Below are 20,799 nucleotides of genomic sequence, written 5' to 3' on the forward strand. Positions count from 1 at the left end.
TGGTGAGAACGATGACCTTGGCCAATGGATTTCATTGTTGTATGAAATATTGTTGTGATGCACATAGACTCATGATCTTGATCAATATTGCTCAGTGTTGTTTGTGTACACATACGCATATATAAATATATATATATATATATATATATATATATATATATATATATATATATATATATATATATATATATATATATATATGTTGTAACATCACTATAATGATGTTGATGTTTTGTTTATAAGTTTGTGTTACCCATATAGGTTTCAGTAATGTCAGAGTACTTGGTCATTTTAGTGAAAAAACATATATTGGGAAATAGTTGACTTTTTGTATTTGTGTTCTTCCAAAGTTGTGAACATGTACTCTAATAGGTTTAACGTTGCATGTAATCTGGTTATTCATTTTCTGACCTTTTTCAGTCGTGCAGAAATAGACGATACACACACATCATCGAAGTATACTTTTTTAAACTTTGAACTAGTTGCACTTCCGGAAAGAAGAGAAGATAAGTGAAATTTGATTTTACAGTGCCTTTTCTTTTTGAATTTATGATGTATTTGCCTGTTCAGGACTTGTCATTTAGAATGCCATTGTTTGATTTTAATTGCTTTTCCTGATATGTATATGAATATGACAAACTGTTCCATGTAAGCGGCAGCAAACTTATTTGGGCAGGACACATTTAATAAACGTCTGAACTTGCTCTTTGGAGATTGGTTTCTGGTGGCCGGGTGGTCAGAAGTGCTCACTGAGGTCTCACTCCTGTCACTGTGGGTTGGAAACTTACCTTGGTGGCTATCTGAGAACGCTTGCCACTTGCATCATTTGTGTTGACGCTTCATCCCAGAGTTATTCCACTAAACATGCATATCATCTGCACAGTTTAATTTAATACAGTACTTATTTGGTCTAATTCAGACCCATCTAGCCAGGAAACAGTTGTCGAAATTAAAATTGCAAAATGATAGTCGTTTTAAATAATAATTACGGTTCACTGGGTTTGCAGCAATTGAAAAAATCAAATATTAAAGCATGGATGTGGAAAGAAAAGAAAAAATACTAAATTTGTTAGACCCCAAACTTGCCACTTTTAATGCGTACTTGTTTATAGCTTAGTATACAACATGCGTCTGTAATTTATAATGCATTTCAATGTGAATATTTGGAACGCATGTACAAATATATCACCTCCTGTGGAAAAAGTGAGTATTTTACACATTTGTGTCTGCGTTATTGTTTTCTTTGATGATGCCTGCACATTTGATGACCTTTTATCTAAAACATATAATCTTGTTAAGATTGTTAGAACGTACATTTGGACAGCGGCAACTTTTACAGGATTGTTTAATGTAGACATGCAGCATTAATTGCAAGTTATTTCTCACCAGAATATCATAGATAAGACTCAATAGCTTATCATAATGGATACATGCCTGCATAGTGTGAATCAACTACGTAGCATAAATGAGAATTGACCTGCATAGTGTTACTCAACTTCATAGGATAAATGAGACTGACCTGCATAGTGTTACTCAACTTCATAGCATAATTGAGACTTGCCTGCATAGTGTGACTCAACTGAATAGGATGATTTAGGCTTGCCTGCATAGGGTGAATCAACTGCATCGACACTTGAAACTTGCATGCATATGATAATGGGGACATGCCTGCTTAGTGCCTAGCAATACCGAGACTTACATTCATACGGTGTCTCAAAAGTACAGCACAATTGAGACTTGTCTGCATAATGTGACTCAACTTCATAGCATTGTGATATAGACTAGTCATCACTTTTTCCACTGTGCTTCCATTCTTGGAGTAAGTATGTGTAAAGTTTCTGTGCATTTTCTCTAACACTGCTGTCCACCAAATCTGACTGGTTTGTCTTCATCATTGAGGCTACAACAACAAGCAAAAGGAGGGCACATCATCCATCTCCAGTGAATATAAACTGCATGTGTCCATTTCATTCCTATTTTCAGACTAAATCATGTAGTCATGGACTTTCATGGCTGAGTTTATTTTGAGAAAGTATACTCTTTTGGATAAAAGTAAATCACAGTGGCCTACTTTTTTGACATTGCAAGATGAATGATATCATGGCAGAGTATTTGAGAAATTACATCCCGTGAATCAAAATATCTTTACATAATAATGAAAATAGGACAGATTGGAAAGTATTTTCGGGGCTGATCAAATGTTGTAAAGGTTGAAACTTGCAGGCGATTGGCCCCAAGATGGCTTGGTGGTCAGAGGTACTCACATTTTCAACTCACTGCTCTTACCCATGTTGTGTGGGTATCAGTCCTGACTTAGTGGGTATGGGATAAAGGTTGCCAGTAGCTTCCCGTGGGTTTTATGACTCTTCACAAAATCTTTGTCCAAAAATTGACTTGCTGCCACGTGAATCGTGTGCTAAAAAATGTGTTAAACCCCAATAATCCGAAACATTACACAAATATGACAGCTTAGAAGAACAAATGTTAACAGGACTTGATAAGTCGTATTTGTATTGAATTATTTGCTGCTACGTCTGCATCACTATCCCATAATTATGATATAAACAGATCAGGTAATATGACAAACACTGCATGGATATTATATTTTTTGTACATTGTTCTTAATTTAAGGGCATAGTAGTACTTATGAGAGTGAATATTCTTATGATAGTATTTTGACATTTATCTATCTAATTTTAATAAATACTATGTAAAAGGCAATTTGTAATTAATGCGAAGTATGTAGAGTATCTCATTATGAAATAATAGCGCTCAGAAATCCTCGTATGAAGCGCGACGAATATACCGTCTCCATCTTGAAATACATGCTCGGTAGTGATCGGCATGTCCCGGGAAGAATGAAAGGAACCTACACTTGCATAATTATAGGCTATATATCGTGTGCATCGAAGTAAAAACCAACCAGCCTACAAATCACGCAACGTGTCAAGAACGGTTAGCACGATATTCTTCTGTTTCTGATACCTTTCATATTCACTTTTGATTTGAGAGGAAGTATTATAAGTTATTTAGAACTATTTGTTCTAGCTCTGTTTAAATATATTTTGTTGTACGAAAATTATTCGAATTGATGGGGTTTGTAAAATATTGAAACACATCCTCTGGTAGTCTTATATAGAGACCGAGACTTCAGTTGTGTACGTAACTTTGTTCTTATTGTAATAAATAAGACCTTTAAAACACAAGTAGATGCTTTATACCACCTGTAGCATCAACTAGAAAAGTAGAAAGGAGATTATGCATTCATCATGACACAAATGTAAAAACGATTATAATAATATATTCGTAATATTTTGAAAATTACTCATGAATACACCAATTTAGAAATATGAAGCACGTTAAAATATCAAAGTTCATTACCAAGACAACTGACGCACATTACCATTTATAATGTGTACTAGAGAAGATACACACCCTAAAATAAACTCAGATGTTAATCCTTTCTTATCACCCTGACTGAAGAAATCAGCTTGCTTTACAACTCTGAGTGACCTTTAGGAGGGAGCGGAAGGAAAGGTCATTGAGTAAAATCCAGTGGAGAAAGACATACCATTGCAGCCTGAAGACAACTAGAGCCGACTAAACTCGGCACATTCTTAAAAGAAGACAAGCAAGAATGAGGGTATTTTTTAGTTATGTCATGCAAAGCAATTATTGATATATAGTGTAAAATTGTTTGATAATTTGCACATATTCAAATGTCTTTATTTTAAATATTTTTATGTGTTTGCACATATTAGTGAATGGATACTTCCATGGAAAGGCTATATAGTTTATCAGGAACGGCATGTTTAAGCTGCCATATTTTGTGTAGACTCTCACCCCACCCCACCCCCATGATTTGATAAAGTCCATGCAAAAACATATACTACCTCATTTATATGGCAACAGAAGATTACTACAAAAGGATTCTGTAATACAATGTTTACTTGATTAAATGAAAATTTTGAAATTTCTTTACTTCTCTCAAGAACTTGTATTTATTCTTCAAGTATGTGAGTGCCCAAGCTAACAACTTTCATCTAGACAATGTGTATCACAGAAAGGTACTGAATAACTATATGGACTACATTATATAGCTGCACATTACAAACACAGGGTTCCCTTGCAACCTTGAAATCCGAGAAAAAAAAATTGAGGGAAAATATATTTTTTCCTGACAGTGAAAAGTCGTTGGGTTTTGAAAACATTGATGCAAAAAATGCAAAAAGCTTGACATTTTTAGCCACCATTTGAAGACTGAAACAATTAGGTAATCGAATCCTACCTGAACTGATCATGAGTTAAATTTACTGAGTTCTGACCAACCTATTCGGAGGTTGCAGTATGGATCGTTTGCCGTACGCATATTTGTTTGGTCAATCCTACCAATCAGTGCAGTATATTCGTCTAGTAGATTTTGATCACAGACTGCACGATATCAGTATTTTTCCTTACTTGGAGGGTACGAAAACCAGTCTTGCACCCCAAGAGGCTGACATGGTGGCTCAAAGCTTAGCCGCTTACCAGATGGTCTTCGTTAAATTCTTTGTTAAATGGAGTCATACCTGATTGAAATCGATATTAAAATTATATATTGTCTTAGAAATTGAGAGCACTAAACCATTATATATTTAATCTTCTGAAAGATGAGACAAAAATACGGCAGTCATGACATTTGACATGGTACTCCTATTTGCATCGCTAGTTGCACGAGTACACAAATCTCACAAACCAAAAATGTGATATAAAGAATTAAAAATGTAATACACGTTGTATACTGGCTTTAATAAAAACGACAAAAACGAAATAATACTATATTCTCTCTATGTACTCCGTGATCCACGATGTTTTGTTGTGCCATGTGATAAACACGTTTAAATTCTCTGTGCTTGATGAATGTGACTGGCCAGATAGCTGCGATAGCGACATGTATCTTCTTCTCAAAATGAATACGCGGACAGTTTTATTCTTTGTGGAGTTTACAAAATATATCTCACCCTAACGTGCATTTAATATAATTTAAAATTTGCACAATAACATTAAGACGGAGTTGTTGATATCACATGACGAATGAACTTTAAACGTAGTTTGTTTGAGCCTTGTGAAGTCATGTGACTAGTAATCCTAATGGCGAATAATGTATCGGTTTTCATATATGTTGTAATTTCGTCAAGTATGTCAGTGGACTAAAGACATCACGATTATAATAATTGCCATTTATGAAACAATAAATCATTTTCCTATCGATTTCATGCAGGTATAAGTCATTATAACGTCCTTTAAATTCGCTAGGGCCGCTGGCATGCAACTACCTTATGCTGCTACCGCATAGTGGTGGCTTATTCTAAATTTTCGATGTGCAGTTGCTCGGACCCCAATGTGAAAATCGGGTGGAATATTTAAACAAAACCAGGAATAATAAAATGACTGTTTTCCGTTTTAAGCCAAATGTTTTGACCAAAAGGTGGAATATCTGAGGTGAACTTTGGTGCGAAACTATTATACATTGACATGTAACTTGAAACATTGCTTTCAGATCTTGAATATAATGCAGAGGAAATGGAAAATTGTCATCCCTTGTATTTTGTATTTTAAACAACGATATGAGCCCCTATATCAATACCAGTTAGGGAACTGGTTTATCGAATCACAAGAAGACCAGTAGAATTTACTAACAATTTAGTCTTTGTTTCTACACCTATGTCTATTTATAAAGGGTTTATTTTTTTCTTCAAAATTTTGCAACCCTTTTGTAGATGATTTTAATGATGGATTTTCAACAAAATCGTCATTTGAGTGTAGGTTCTTTGAAAAATCTTGTTTGGAATTGTATTGACACAGTTGAATTCAATTAATTTCGTTGCAAGATAAGATTATAATATTTTAATTTTACTGTTTTTTCATATAGTGATAGGGATTATCTAGTTCGTTTAACACGCATATATATATATATATATATATATATATATATATATATATATATATATAGATATATAGATAGATAGATAGATAGCATGCTTTAGAATTAGATCTTTGAAATTAAACAAAACTAACTTATCTTCATTATGTTGGTTCCACATACCAGGACAATGCATGTCATCAAAGTAAAGTCAGGAATTGTATTATGTACATTGAAATAACCCTACATACCAAATTATAGGAATATAGTCAAACCTATCTCGTGTGATACGTTTCTGGTTTTTTCATAATCATCTTTTCTGACTTAGATAGTTTGGAGAGCCTTAACAGCGAAGCACCATAGATTTAGAAAAGGCATAATTTACAATCTAAAATATATTTTAATTCCAACCGTAAATGGTCATATATGAACATTGAAAAGATTTATTTCATCCTGGATAAAACCTGGAAATGATCTGGAAATATATCTTTAGAAAAGCATGAGAATCATGCACACTTGTAGCAGATGCACATACATTTGCACAAAATAACACACATGTGGTAGCTACTTTTACAATACAACATTTGCAGCCACTGGGGCATCTATTTCCGATGTAGAGTTGCGAAGATTGTTACCTGATGTAATTACATCATGTTTGAAACAATGAAGGTTCCTTGGTATTGTAAATTTAGCTTTAAAGCTTTTTGTATAAGAAGTATATACGTATTTGTTATGTTTTATATCAGAAATAAATTCCCCAGTATAAAAATGTGTAGACAGGCAGGCTTAGTGATCTTTTAATGCAGATTTTGCTGTTACACGCCTGCAATGCTCAGGACAGTGTGATGGATTTCATCCAGCATCAGATACAGCATGTGCTGAAAATGTAAGAATATGTCTCAGACCTAACAAAGGCGTCTTGTGAGAGTTAGCACTGTATATACTTTATGTCGTTAATGAATATATTAGCTTTTTTGTGGAATTTGTACTGCCTAAAATGAGTTATTCATAATAAGCAAAATAGTTTATCTATCATCAGAATTCAATAACTTGTACAGGGACCAAATGAGAGGCATGATTTGGCTCTTTCTTTGCAACCACTGTAAATGAAGTTTGGAGTTATCAGCCCTTTGATCAGTCATGATTACCTATGCCAGTTTTAAGGACTATTATATTTTTACATTTGATCCTCATCTAGTAGATTCTCTTCGTTAGCTGGTTTCAATGAAGTTACTGTATTATGCTGAGAAATCTAAACTGATGATGACACGGTGATACGCTTCTTTGTTGTGTATGTATATTCATATGTAATTGGAGGCTTCTATTTGATTTAGTTGTTTGAATCTGTATCTTTTAGAAAAGCTCACAAAGTACTGATACGACTCCATATTCTTAAACTAAGTAACAAAACTTCCGACAAATTTTGTAAACTTAAACAAATAATTGAACTGCCAAACAATAGTCAGCTTGTAGAAATATACTACATTATTGTGAATTAAATAACATAGAGCTCTAAAAGATCAATCGCAACGTGTAGAGTATTCGAAATGAGTTCCAGTGGTGATCCGAATGAATTCATATATATGGCACTGATGTACGAAAAGCCTTGAATAATGTTGATATGTTACCAATTGGTGTATCACAATGATATGATCCAAAATGCCTTTAAATGAATCAACAGTAATTACAAAATAGTTAATTAGTCCAACAATTTAAGAGCACCTTGTAAGTCCAATGAATAATTAGAATAAATGAATCCTCTTAAAAGAAAAGAAAAAACTGAGCAAAATTAAATGATTGTCTGCACTACAAATATTTAATTTAGGAACAATACTTCAGTTATTCACCAACTTTATATGAAATACTAAGACTAATTCACAATTTCAGAGTAAAGAGGACAGACAACTACTCATTTCCAGAACATTCCAAATGTAATCAAGGTTATGTATGTTAACAGCCAACTAATCAGAAATCAGTTGAGCCAAAAGATCCTAAGAGTAAACACATGACATCATCACGAATTAACTCAAATTTGTCAAAAACAATACATTTTACATCTTGAAAGGTCTAAAGACCACAACATCATATTTACTATTTTCAATAGCATCACCTTCTACAGGATTGTGTTATGTAGATATGCCAAATTAAATAAGCGAGATTTTTCTCTTCAGCATAGTATACTAGAGACTACTGAAACACATAGCATGATTAAAACATATTCAACACTTTTCAGATCGTTGTGACCGTTTTGTCCTCCATGAAGTAATCAGGTGTGTAAAGTTTCTGTTTATTTTTGCAGATACTGTAGTATATAGATGGTCACAAATTATGATTGGTTTATTCACATGAAGGTTAATATCAGCACAGGCAAAAAAAGGTCAGAGTGATCTCCAGTCACTAGAAATTTCATATTTGCATTTGCGTCAGATTCTCAGTGACTGTTTTCACGAAACTTCATGGATACATATATCTTGAGGAATACATTGTACTGGGGATAAACATAGACAATAGTGACCTACGTTTTTGTCAGCCTCAATTGTAAGGTTGGTGAATTATGTCGTTTGAGATCATTGGAGACAACATTATATTAAATTAGTTGTTGCATAATAATCAAATAGAATACATTCGAAAGCAATTTTGGCGATGGACGACATTCACAAACATCAGTGGGCAGAATCACTTGTTTTGTTTCTTCTTTTGAACACAAGCAACTAACCATTATCGAGTTGGGTTTGCGCCTTTGTTCCTTGGATATGTGTAAAAGCTTCGCAGCATCTTCACCTGGGTTGTCTCATCTTTCCATGTTATTACACAACATATATACTGGGTGCATTCAATATCGTGTGCTGAAAAAAGTCTTGTTAATCTCACAGTCTACAAAACCTTGCAGAGTATGACACCTTAAAAAAACGCAAGTTCCCCTTCTATACAGCCGGTCAAAGTCTAAATGGTTATGAAATATCTGAGTTAGTTTGTTAGCATTAATACTGATTTCCTTTCTTAATAATGAATTTTGACCATTTACTTCGGTGGTTCTCTTCATGTGAAAACTGAAGACCCATATGGGTCTGTCGGAGGTTTTGGAAGCAATTTACAATATCTATTGGCTGATGTGCTATGAATATTCTCAAATAGGTAATCTTAACATGTTTATACATATTTTCTTTCCTTTAGAAGAATAGATCCCCCTAGTCTTATTTTATAAAGCAAAAAAGATCAGCTGGGTGACGACAGAGTAAACATTGAGGAACCATGCTTCCATAATCGTACTATACTAAACGTGATGGAATATGAGTTGAGACTATGTGAATTGTGATTACCATGATTATGAAAGGACGAAAAACAAAGACCATGATAATGATAATTTCTGAAAATATGTTCCAAATCATATTCATACACCATCATGTAGCTTTTCTTTTCATTTGACGTCACTTTCTTATTGTGACATACACGATTCATAGCAGATTTAAATCGTTTCTAGTTTTTTAAAAGGTATGTTCATTAGTCTTGTACAAAAGTGAACTGCATCGCTATTGGGAATTGACTGTAATTAAATGTTTGCAAAAAACATCGACTCTAGCTACTGTGCTATATCAAACAAAGATAAATGGTCACTGCGATGTCAATGTTTTCTATGACAACAAATTTCCAAAATCAATTTATTCTGATCCACCTAAATGTTACAAACTGATTGCAAACCATTGATGCTACTTTGATCCAATTAGGTCAGTAGGGTATGGATTTAGGGAGAATTATTAATAACTAAACCTCAAATATGTCACAAGGCAGCATAAAAAGGTGATTTAATTAATTTGACTCACAGCGTGCTTATGCTGGCGTTCAGTCGAAAAGGTCTCCCCTTCCTGAACACAAAAATTGGATGCATAAAAATGATATGATACAAGTTCAATAAAAAAGCGTATTCTCGTCAAGTTCCCTGCAAAAAGAAACATATATCATGTATTACCGTGAATGCTAATATATATTGCTGTTGACTTATGTGATGCGTTTTACAAGGTAGTTGCGAACGTACGTCGTCGGTGTGACGTAGACACAGGGTTTCGTAGACGATGACAGAGACGGACAGCACAGCTAGGATATTATATGTTCATGCTAAGGTTGTTTCAAATCATGTGAATGTATACTTCACTTGCCAAATATCACATCTATAGTACATACAAAAATTTGTAATAAAGCGTTTCCCTACGAAACAACAATGATAAAGTCATGAAGTACTGATAACGACATTCTAAGCTACTCCACATGGCTACACAATAACAAGAGTTACAACATCATCCCAAAAACCGACGGTTCCATCGATCGAGGGATTGTTTAATCAAACGTTTGTTGTGACAATAGAAATCAATGCAAACTCTTCCACTGTCTTCACAATAACCTTTCTTGTCATCCTATGTCTTCAACACTAAATGCGAGCTTTTAGTGAGACAATGCGTACAGCAAGCCTTCTCTCATTTTATCCTTGCTTAGGAAATATGTATTCCAACCTTAAATTGTGGAACATTGTTCAAAAATATTTCCAAACTATGATTATATTACTTTATCCTGAAGACTCGTATATTTCGTTCTGATACTCTTTACAATTGCAAAGAAAGGTAGACACGCTGGTGCTCTTTTGTAAAAAACAAGATCTTACCGTTGTAACGGAACCATCATTCATATTTGAAACGGCGGTAGGGATGCGAAGTATGAAATTATACTTATCCTAATAGCAATATGAACCTTGTAAAGTGTTATAATGGTATAATGTTTTCTAGAAGACCGAACTGGTAAACAATCTTGTTATTCAAATTTAAATAGCCATATCCCCACCAACAGGAAAAATAGATGTAACACGAAATATCTTATCTGAATCACCGAGCAATAGTCCTTTTATGTTTCCCTCGTATAAATTCATTCTCTATTCATCAGAAATATTCATATATCCTAATGATAATATGAACCTTTAAAGCGTTACAATGTTAAACTGTTTTCTAGAAGACTGAACCGGTAAACAATCTATAAAACACGTGTTATTCATATTTAAATAGCTGTATCCCCAGCAACAGAAAAACGATGTAACAATAAATCTCGTATCGCAATCACCGAGCAATAATCCATTCTCCATTCATCAGGAAGATTGATATAGAGCAGTTTTACAACTTTAGTACGTATCTTGGACAGACAGTCGACATGCATGAAATTCAATCTGATAGTAGGCGTTACATTATGTATACTGACTACGTTATTAGCTGGATAAAACACATTGTATAAAGTGATGTATATGCATAGCTAAAGCTATCTCAGAAAATTCTGCCTAATATTAAAGATATTATATTTTATTTCTCGGTATTGAGATAATAATTTAGGCAACATGTTTTTAAAAGCTCACTGTAAGTATGAAATATATTGTGTATGTGGATATCACATGATATTTGCATACCTGAGCTGCTTACCTTTGATCTTACATAACGGTTAATGGATTACGAATCGCAGGTATGACAAACATAAGTAAATAGTTCAACACCTTTACAGAATTATATGCATTATAACAGCATTATAGGATATTGAATAGATGTTGCAGAAAATATAGAAATAAGATGGCTGTTTCCTTCTTTAGATTAAGATACCCTCTTAATAAAATATCTAGACTCAAACAAAACAATGTAAATAGGGCATGTATATTATGTTTCCTTTGGAAAGCTCTCAATGAGGGAGAAACTAATTACGGACCTTTTAGCATGCCATAGCACCATTGATTATGAAAATTTTTACGACTCTATGGTGTTAAACTGAGTTAAGAATAAGCGTGAAAACCAAAAGGTTTTGTAAATTCAACAATTAATTTATTTTCCTGGAATACAAAATTAAAAATTGAAAAGAAAGTACAGTATTTGAAACCAATTCAAAAAGGAACTGAAAGTCCCAACACGAGTCCAAAGGCACTGAGTTCTAAATAAATGCCAGTGGTGATCCGAATGAATTCCGATTTTCAAAGTGCTGATGTACCAATATCCTCGAATATGCTAATATGCTAACAGTCTTGACGCATCACATCATAACTGTCCTTGAATTTAAAACAATGTCCCAAAAACTGATATAATCCAAGACGCAGTAATCAGCACTTTCTAATTTATGTGAAAAATATTAAAGATAAATCTTCTCAAATAAAACTGAACTCAAGAATAAAGTTGATTCCACCTCAGATAGAAAGTTAGGAATAAGTAATCTGTAGAAAAATGGCCCTTAATACAATGTGGTTCAAACGTTCATTTTAAGAATATTCTGAGTTACGAACATTCTGTCAGCTTAATGAACTTTTCCAAATTTGCTGAGAAATGTCGAACATCAGAACCACGTATGTATGATGAACTCAAACTAAGTAAAAATGTTTCTCTTACATGAAACGAAGGCTCAATACCTAACACCGATTTGTTAGAGAGGTCAATCAGAGAATAAAATTTTAATTTAGATAACAAATAATCACGCAAAAACATTAAAACACAATACAAATTAAACATTCCTAACACAATCTTAAGAAAATAATTAAGTAAAAGCTGACAAAACTCTTTTAATATTTGTATGCAGTTAGGATAATACATGCAGACATGCACGGTTAGATGAATTTAAGCTAATTTTAATACATATAAACCAGATAATGTTGCATTGGTGATCACAGCAGCATCATGAGTCTTGTATACACTAGGCTGAGTATATCGATAGCGTTACGACTCTATGTCTTAAATTTGTAACAAAAAGAAGTGAAATTACCAATCTAAGTAAAATTTAATAAACTATCTGTTAACTAAAATAATGTGAAAATACGTAAGACGGTTAAAACATTGTTTATCCATGACAATATGCGAGACTATAGAATATACGAAATGAATTCCAATATTTTTGAATGTCATAATATACTATATTGGCGTAAGTCAGATTATCTTCGAATTAATTCTGAATATTCCCAGATTAGTTCTTTGGTCCATAAAGTAAATGGGCACATCGTAATTCCAATGAATAAGTTAAAGAAATAATTTCTCTCAAATTGCATCTGAACACAGCTATAAATGCTGTTATGGATTGATTGTAAAACAACAATACATGTTTACCACTCATGATTAATATACAAATACTCACGTGACATATGAGGCAATATATAAAATATTTCAACCAGAAATGTCCACCTTATTGTAAACAACTTCGTTTCAAGAAACTTCAGTATCATTAACGTCTTAGTTTCAATAAAGACAAAAAGTTTATGAACGTCCCTTGGTTAAAGACAAATGTCAATCCCAAGGTAAATATTAAATATAAACAACAATAACATAATACAATTATGGAAATTCACATTCAGACGATGTAATTGGTGACTTTCAGTATTTTGATAAACCTGGGTCTCTGGCTGAAAATAAAAACGAAACTAAAACAAAAGAGAATAATTACATTGATATTCAATAAGTTTTATATTCCACTGCTTCTTACAAGGAACTTCTATCATCATCATTTATTGAATACGTTCGAATATAATGATAAACAGTGGAAGATAGAATGCCACAAAACAGATTCGTGCAGAGAAAGAAAGTCTTGAATCTTTTGGGCTATTAAACTTGTGCATGTCAAGTGAAAATCCAGTTGTGCAGACACGTCATAGCTATGTCAACAAATGTCGAGGCGTTAATTTGTCGTATGACACTGAATTGTGAAAGTTCACTGCATCTAAAGTTTTCTTTTACCTATACAAATTGTATGTTACGGATTTGTGAATTTATGGTAAACACTTATATGTACTACTTGCATGCCCATGAACCTAAGATACGTAAGGACAGTTCTAGTGACAACATATTACTGAAGACGTCCAAGGTACATCCGTATAGACACGAGGTGCAGGTTGCAATGCATGTCCCTCATAGTTGTAAACAATTATCTAGCAATAATCAGCGAATTGTTTCGGTACGTCAGGATTCAAACCCTTAATTTCTATTGGACAAGAACATTCCGCTTTCTATATCAGTGTTTCTGTAGACATTACATCGTATTCTGCATGTGTCTTGTCCAAACCGAGCATTTATAATGCCATTCCGTCTGGACAGGATATCCCTAATCGATATATCTGATTTTCAGCTAAGGATTTACTATTCAGTACAATGAGTATAACGATTTATGTTCTCAGTAAGTGTTTGTGCATTTTTCCGTTTTTCTTACTCAGTGTGCGCCCTCTCTAGTTTCAGCATTTATATTGCGTCCATTCTTTATATACTGGCTTTACAATCTGATATTGGAATATTCTATTTCATTCGTATCTGCATGGAGACAGTCCATCTATTCAAGTCGTTCCCGTCGCACAAACCGTCATTAATCCATTCAATCTGAAGATTCATTTATACTACATTTGCAAGTAGCACTTTATGGCTTCAAGTATGGGCAATATCACCATCTAGATACAATGGTGAATCTGCCTCACAGTTATGGATGCGAAACCGCCGAACACCTTATGTCATTCTATCAGTCTTACTCCGCCACAGACATAAGCAATATTGATGCGCTAATTATATAATAGAGTTATGCCGGTGACCCTACCTCCTACTTTATTATTTCCAGTAGTTTCTAACACTTTGTCAGTTTGCGCAACAGCAACTGAATGCTTGTATCCAACTTCACCATGATTATTATCATGCCGCGAAAGGTGGGAATTCAAGGATTTAAAAAATTCCACATATGGTTAAAGAATGTAGAGTCATTATAAAATATTTTAGTAGATTTCCTCATGTTTGTGTCAATGCCTTAGTCTTTCTCATGTGTCTGTGGGTGTCTCTAGCAGTTCGTGGATAATTTGTCAATTACTGGTTTCTGATCATTATTTGTTATATTTTAAACGGTTATGGCGTAACTGTTGTTTTTGCAGATAAGACTGTATTTTAAAGAACTGGAATGCACATGGCAAATATATTATAATTATGTATTAATCGCAACATGTTCCTCTAAAAACATTAAGTTTTTTTTTTGAAAATGTCTTTACGTCAAGATGCTTCTATTCTCCAGAACACATAAGGTCTGAGACCTGATCCGACAACGTCTTGAATTATCACGTATACAAAAGAACAACTTTGGAACTGATTATGTGATAACGATATGGAATACCTGATTTATGCACCATTCGCTGGAACCGCTTACATATTCTGTAGCAAAATAAATACGCAATTTATATATTGAAAATACGTTAAAGCTGCCGAAACAGTTATAACAAGTTATTTCTCTTTGAATGAGTTAATAATATTATGTTGTTTTTGTCTTTTTCAATATAGCCAATATAACCAATATTGGTCGTGAGAATCTGGATGAATCACCATCTACTTTATTGATTGCTGGTACCGTTGGAGGTGGATGCGTCATCATTGCAGTGATTATACTCATTCTCATTATATGGTACAGGTAAGTTTAAGTATATTGTCATAAATAAGTATGTATTCATGGCAAGGAAGTGTAACTTGCTCTAAGAAAGTTAACAGTACATTTTTTTGACAAGGTTATAAATATACCAGCCTAGGTAAACACGTGCATATCAGTGAGAAAAGAAATTGGACCAGAAATATATCGATGTACATTTTAATTATGAAAGAGGTCGGACCAAGTAATGACAGGCACGTATGCTAAAGTAAAAATAATAAAACACGGGTTGTACTAGATATGGTTGTATTTAAATACATTTTAATGTTAGTTTGTATAATTAATGCATTTCTTAGCCGTAGGTTGATCGTGAACAAAAATGAAGTTATATATGAAAGTGACAACTGGACACGTATATGAATGAACAGCACTTTTTCTTTCATCGAAAGCTACGTTGTGGTCACAGACTGAGACGAATAGCTGAAGGCCAAATATAAACATATTAAACGTTAGCTCAGTTGGCTACTTACACCTTATTTATTATTATTATTATTATTATTATTATTATTATTATTATTATTATTATTATTATAGGAAAAATAAAGACAGACCGTACGCGTCTCTGCCTGGAAATTAATGTACTATATATGACCTACCTAGAGAGGAAGTTTCTCCCCGTTCATCTGATTCAAACATGTAGGAATGTTTAAGTTTTCGCAAGGGTTTGGTGGGATTGTAGATGCATTAAAGACAAATGCAGTAGTACATCTACAACCGGTCTATTCTATATTCCCAAAATGTTGATTATATGTTGATCACCTGTCAGATGATGTAATACATAGTTATGGATACAATACTTGTTAAATGATAGAAACCATAAAATATCATGAATAATTTAGTTTAAACCAATCAAGAAAATGGAGGTCACACACACACACACACACACACATATATATATATATATATATATATATATATATATATATATATATATATATATATATATATATATATATATATATATATATATATATATATATATATATATATATATATATATATATATATATACACGTTTTAGGTGCGTTGTGGGCAGTCATCCCGAAAGTGGGTTTACGGGAAGGACATGATATAGTTTACATTTCAAATCAAAATACATATACATAGGTTGTATTTCTTACATAGTAATTATGTATATGTTGAAAATAAGTATATACACTTATGTTATAGTCCTATTCATGTTTTCGGTTCGTGGGCAGATATATAAATTTCATGGGCAGCTTTGACCTTTAGGTTGAAGATGACAAAGTAACTGCCCAAAAATACGTTCACGAAGAACAAACATATAGCATTCTGCCCGTGAATACGGCCACGGGAACAATATATAGCGTACTGCCCACGAATACGTTCACAAGTAACAAATATATAGCATGACTTTCCGGTGTGCGCGCGCAAAATGGTTGTCAAGACACGACGATAAACATTAATCTATTAAAGCATCCTTTGCAATGGCCAGCGTACATATAGCGGACGTGAGGTTCGTTTTTCACAGCTTGTTTGAAATAAATGGATGATTATATATCCAGTGTAACAACTTGTCTTGACAGCTTATGGATGCTAATGTTTGACATTTATTGTGAAGATGATTGTTCACTGCTTGTTGATGAATTCGTAGCTTCTGTTAATCGATGCTATAGCTCAATTTAACTGTCATACACTGATATGTTTAAGTCTGCTTGCACAGTTAACTATGCAGAGTTATGGAAATATAACAAATTGGTTTTAATAACTTTCAGAGTTTGTTTTACTATTACTCAATATTTGTTTCAAGTACTATAAAGGCTGTGATAGGTTGGGTGGCTTAGATTACAAATCAAGCCCTTCTCACTTGGGGGGTGGGGGGTGGGTACTGCCCATTATGAATATTACTGGTTCTAGATGTCCAACCTGATATTTTTGACATATAGGTTCAACATCTTACTGCCAGCAGAAATAGTGTTCTGTAGTATTTTTCCCAGTCAATAGTTTATGGATATATTATGTCATGTACTATGCTTGTTTAATTCTCTCATCTCAGTTCTGACGTTACCATTGAATGCTATAATGTTCCCAGACATCCGGTATTCTTGGTTATTAAAATTATATATATACACAGATAACTGAAGGTGAGTTCTCATTATTCCCTAACAATTGTAATTAGTGGGGCTGTAGCAATTGATGGTCTGAGAATTCAAGTTAACTGGTTCAAAACTTGGGTAAACAACAAACTGTTTTCTTCCTTTGACAGGCATCATAAAGTTTTGCATCTTTGTCTCTCTGATGACTGTGGTACACAAGTTACAGACTTTGCCTTAGAATGAGCCTGATTTTTGATACTTGTTACTGAATGGGGTGGGGTAGGGAAGTAACAAAATTATTAAAGGTGGAATGTATGCAAACCATGCTGGAAATAGATATGTGCCAGCAACTGCAACATGTAAGCTTCAATCAATTTGGAAACTATAAGCTTTATCCTGTAAATATTAACAGTTCACACCCTGTATAAAAGATGATTTTGTGTTTGATTAACTGGAACTGTTAATTTATTATGTGAAGGAATTTATTGTTTTAACCCTAGTAAATGTAATATAATTAGGTCAAAAGTTCCAGTTTGTTTATTGTTTCCAGAGTTGATTATTGTAACTGGAAGAACCTGTTTCTAAGTGTTAAATGAAACGAAAGAGATATTGTTTACTCAAGTGATATAAAATAAAAGTTTAAAATGAACTGAAAGAAATATTGTTTATTCAAGTGATACAAAATAAATGCAAAAGTGTATATTCATTAAGAAGTGTATTGTCAATTGCAAATAAATGAAGATTTATCTTATTTTGTTCTTTACTTGTGTACAAAATTATACCTGGATTGGGCAATAATTACTTGGACTCCATTTGGAAAAGAAAAATCTATATGTCCTAAATACCTAACGTTCATATCATAATGCTCTTTTAATGGATGATTATGCTTTTCAGCTGACGTTACCATATTGCCAAGTGAACTAATAGTATGGCCTTCGGTGTGGCCCACTAATCACATTTGTAAATGAATTATGCATACAATAGAGAAATAGCTCTTAAAATATCTTATGAGTTGAACAATGTGTGTACACAAATAAACATGAAGCAAATCTTTGAACTTGTATGCCACACATGCAAGTGAATTGGTGGTTTTCATATGTAACTTGTGTACTCTTATGGCTTTTGTCTATATTACTTTTAGCCATTTCTATTCACACACCAGAACACAACCTTTTTTGTCTGATTCAGGTACTAATGCAAAACTTATTTCAGCTGTAACTGAAGTATACAGAATTTTTCCTGATGTTGAGGCCTACTGTGTAGACAGTATAGCTGTAAGTCATCAAATCAAATGGAAGACAACAGTGTGCAATTGAAGAAAATGATATATACCAGTACCATTTAGAGTTATCTTAAAGAAAAGTCACAATGCACACTGATACAAGTAGTTTTAGAAAATGCATTTGTTCCACATACATTTTAACTTAACCCAAAAGTTCAGTCTCTTGCCTAAAATTCAATCAGATGTATGCATTTATTCCATAAAACACAAAGATATAATGAACCAAATCATTTTCATTATTGAGTTAGGTAGTAGGCTATGTTAAAGAGTGCAATCACTTTATCGATTTTTTTTTTCCATTACATTTTTATTTATTATAAAATGACATTTCTTAGTGGAGTGCTAGCAACTGTAACTTGAGGAATATTTTGTACATGCTGGCCTAAGTGTCATGAATATACTGTGCTACATTTTGCTTTATTAGGTATAATACTATCATGAGACTTGCTTGATTAAATCCTGAATTTGTCAGTTACACTTACAAGTCCACTGGTAGAATTTAAAATCTGTGACAGTTTGGGAACTTTTTTTGCAGTAACTGCAAATCACTTTGCCTTCACAGTCAATGAATTCAAGCCATTGATAATTGTCAAACCATTGTGACTGAAAATGTGATTGTCTCTTAGTTGTGTCCTATTTGATAATTTTGCTGCCACAGAGTCTGGATTGTGTCTCTGAAGAAATAGTTCATCTAGACTCTGTTGCAGTATTACATTTTATATGTTCAATTTAATGAATTTTCTTTCTTTGAATCATTCTTATGTCAAAACTTGCGAAAATAGTTTAGTTAACAATATTTATTCAAACAGAAAAGATAACCTCACTTGACAAATCATCCTACTAAAGTGATCATGGCATACACTTTTATCTTTGAAATTCAAATATTGCCCACTCGTTAATTAACATAACTAATATTGCACATTGAAGGTGATCATATGTATCATCAGTTTTAAAAAAATAAAGACATAATACTATCATTTAATCACTGCATACAGGAAACAGACACTTGTGTCTGTAAAATGCCTTTCATTGGATTACTTTGGTTTATTAAAACCAAACAGCGATCCACTCAGGATTTTCTAGGGTAGATACAGAGAATATATTATGGTCATTCAGAACGCTATGAATACATCAGACCAGATTGTTTTTATTATTATTTAGGCAAAATAACTTAGTAAGTCAGATGGCAAACATGAGGATGGTGATAGGTTATGTGGAATTTGCATTGAATCATCTGATCCCAGAAGATTTGATACAATGTCACTGGCTGTGGTAATCATCAAGTGCAGTTGCACGGCACCATAAGACTTATCAAGATACCATGAGCTAGAAAGATGAAGAAAAAGAAAAACGATGACCCAAAGACAAATCCTGCAAACTGTGTGCAAAAACGATTCCACAGATTATAGATGAAAACTTTACTATATTTAGCTTCAAGATATTAATAAATTCGGATTACTTCCTCCAGTCTGCTACAGTAATTCATGCCCATTGCACTCATAAATTGATTCTAGTCCTTGCAGTATTTTGTGTGGGCCACAATATTTTAATTGATGCAGCTGATGCTCCATTCTTCAGTTCAGTGTTGATTCAAACATAGCAATGTCCCTTTGGGATGTGTGCATAAATAAAGAATGTCTGTCCCTTCATTACCACACTTGTTGAATTTATCGTGTCTCTCTGAAAACTGTACCATGTGAGAAAGAATTTTATAAACAAACTGGACATAAGTATTGCTAGACATATACTCAGACCTAAGACTTCATAAAAGACTGCTTACTTGTGAGGCATTATTAGTGCTAGGGTTTGAGGTAATAACTTGCTATATGTTTGGTAAGGCAAAATAAGGGGCCTTATGACTTAAATTGAAACTGTGAAAAAACAAAAGGTTCAAATGCAATAAACTTTTGTTTTTCCTCATTTGTTATATTACAGTGCCATGAAAGGTCATTTCTTTTATCTTTTTAATCCCTTGCCAATTTTAAGTCATCATCACTAACCAAGTCTCTAAATCAATTCTTGGCATATTTAGCTAAAATGGTGTCTACTGTTCCATTATATCATTGATTGTTTAGCTTGCTTGTATGGAGCTTAACACCATTTTTCAGGACATCATA

General features: G+C 33.3%; 1 protein-coding gene across 2 annotated transcripts in view; it reads left to right on the forward strand.

Annotated features, from left to right (window-relative positions):
• Positions 1-20,799, forward strand: part of LOC149788782 (uncharacterized) — a 119,691-nt gene that overhangs the window by 29,499 nt on the left and 69,393 nt on the right. The window contains exons 15-17 of one of the 2 annotated variants that reach the window (XM_089974907.1): positions 421-3,643; positions 15,202-15,328; positions 15,878-16,206. In XM_089974907.1, coding sequence (XP_089831033.1) covers positions 421-434 — 14 coding nt within the window. In that variant the 3' untranslated portion in view covers positions 435-3,643; positions 15,202-15,328; positions 15,878-16,206. Of the gene's footprint in view, positions 1-420; positions 3,644-15,201; positions 15,329-15,877; positions 16,207-20,799 lie in introns of those variants that run through there. The other variant, XM_089974908.1, reaches the window with a different exon arrangement.

This window comes from Sinohyriopsis cumingii, chromosome 11 (assembly GCF_028554795.1).
Source record: "Sinohyriopsis cumingii isolate HCF-2022 chromosome 11, ASM2855479v2, whole genome shotgun sequence".
In the NCBI taxonomy this organism is placed as follows: Eukaryota; Metazoa; Mollusca; class Bivalvia; order Unionida; family Unionidae; genus Sinohyriopsis; species Sinohyriopsis cumingii.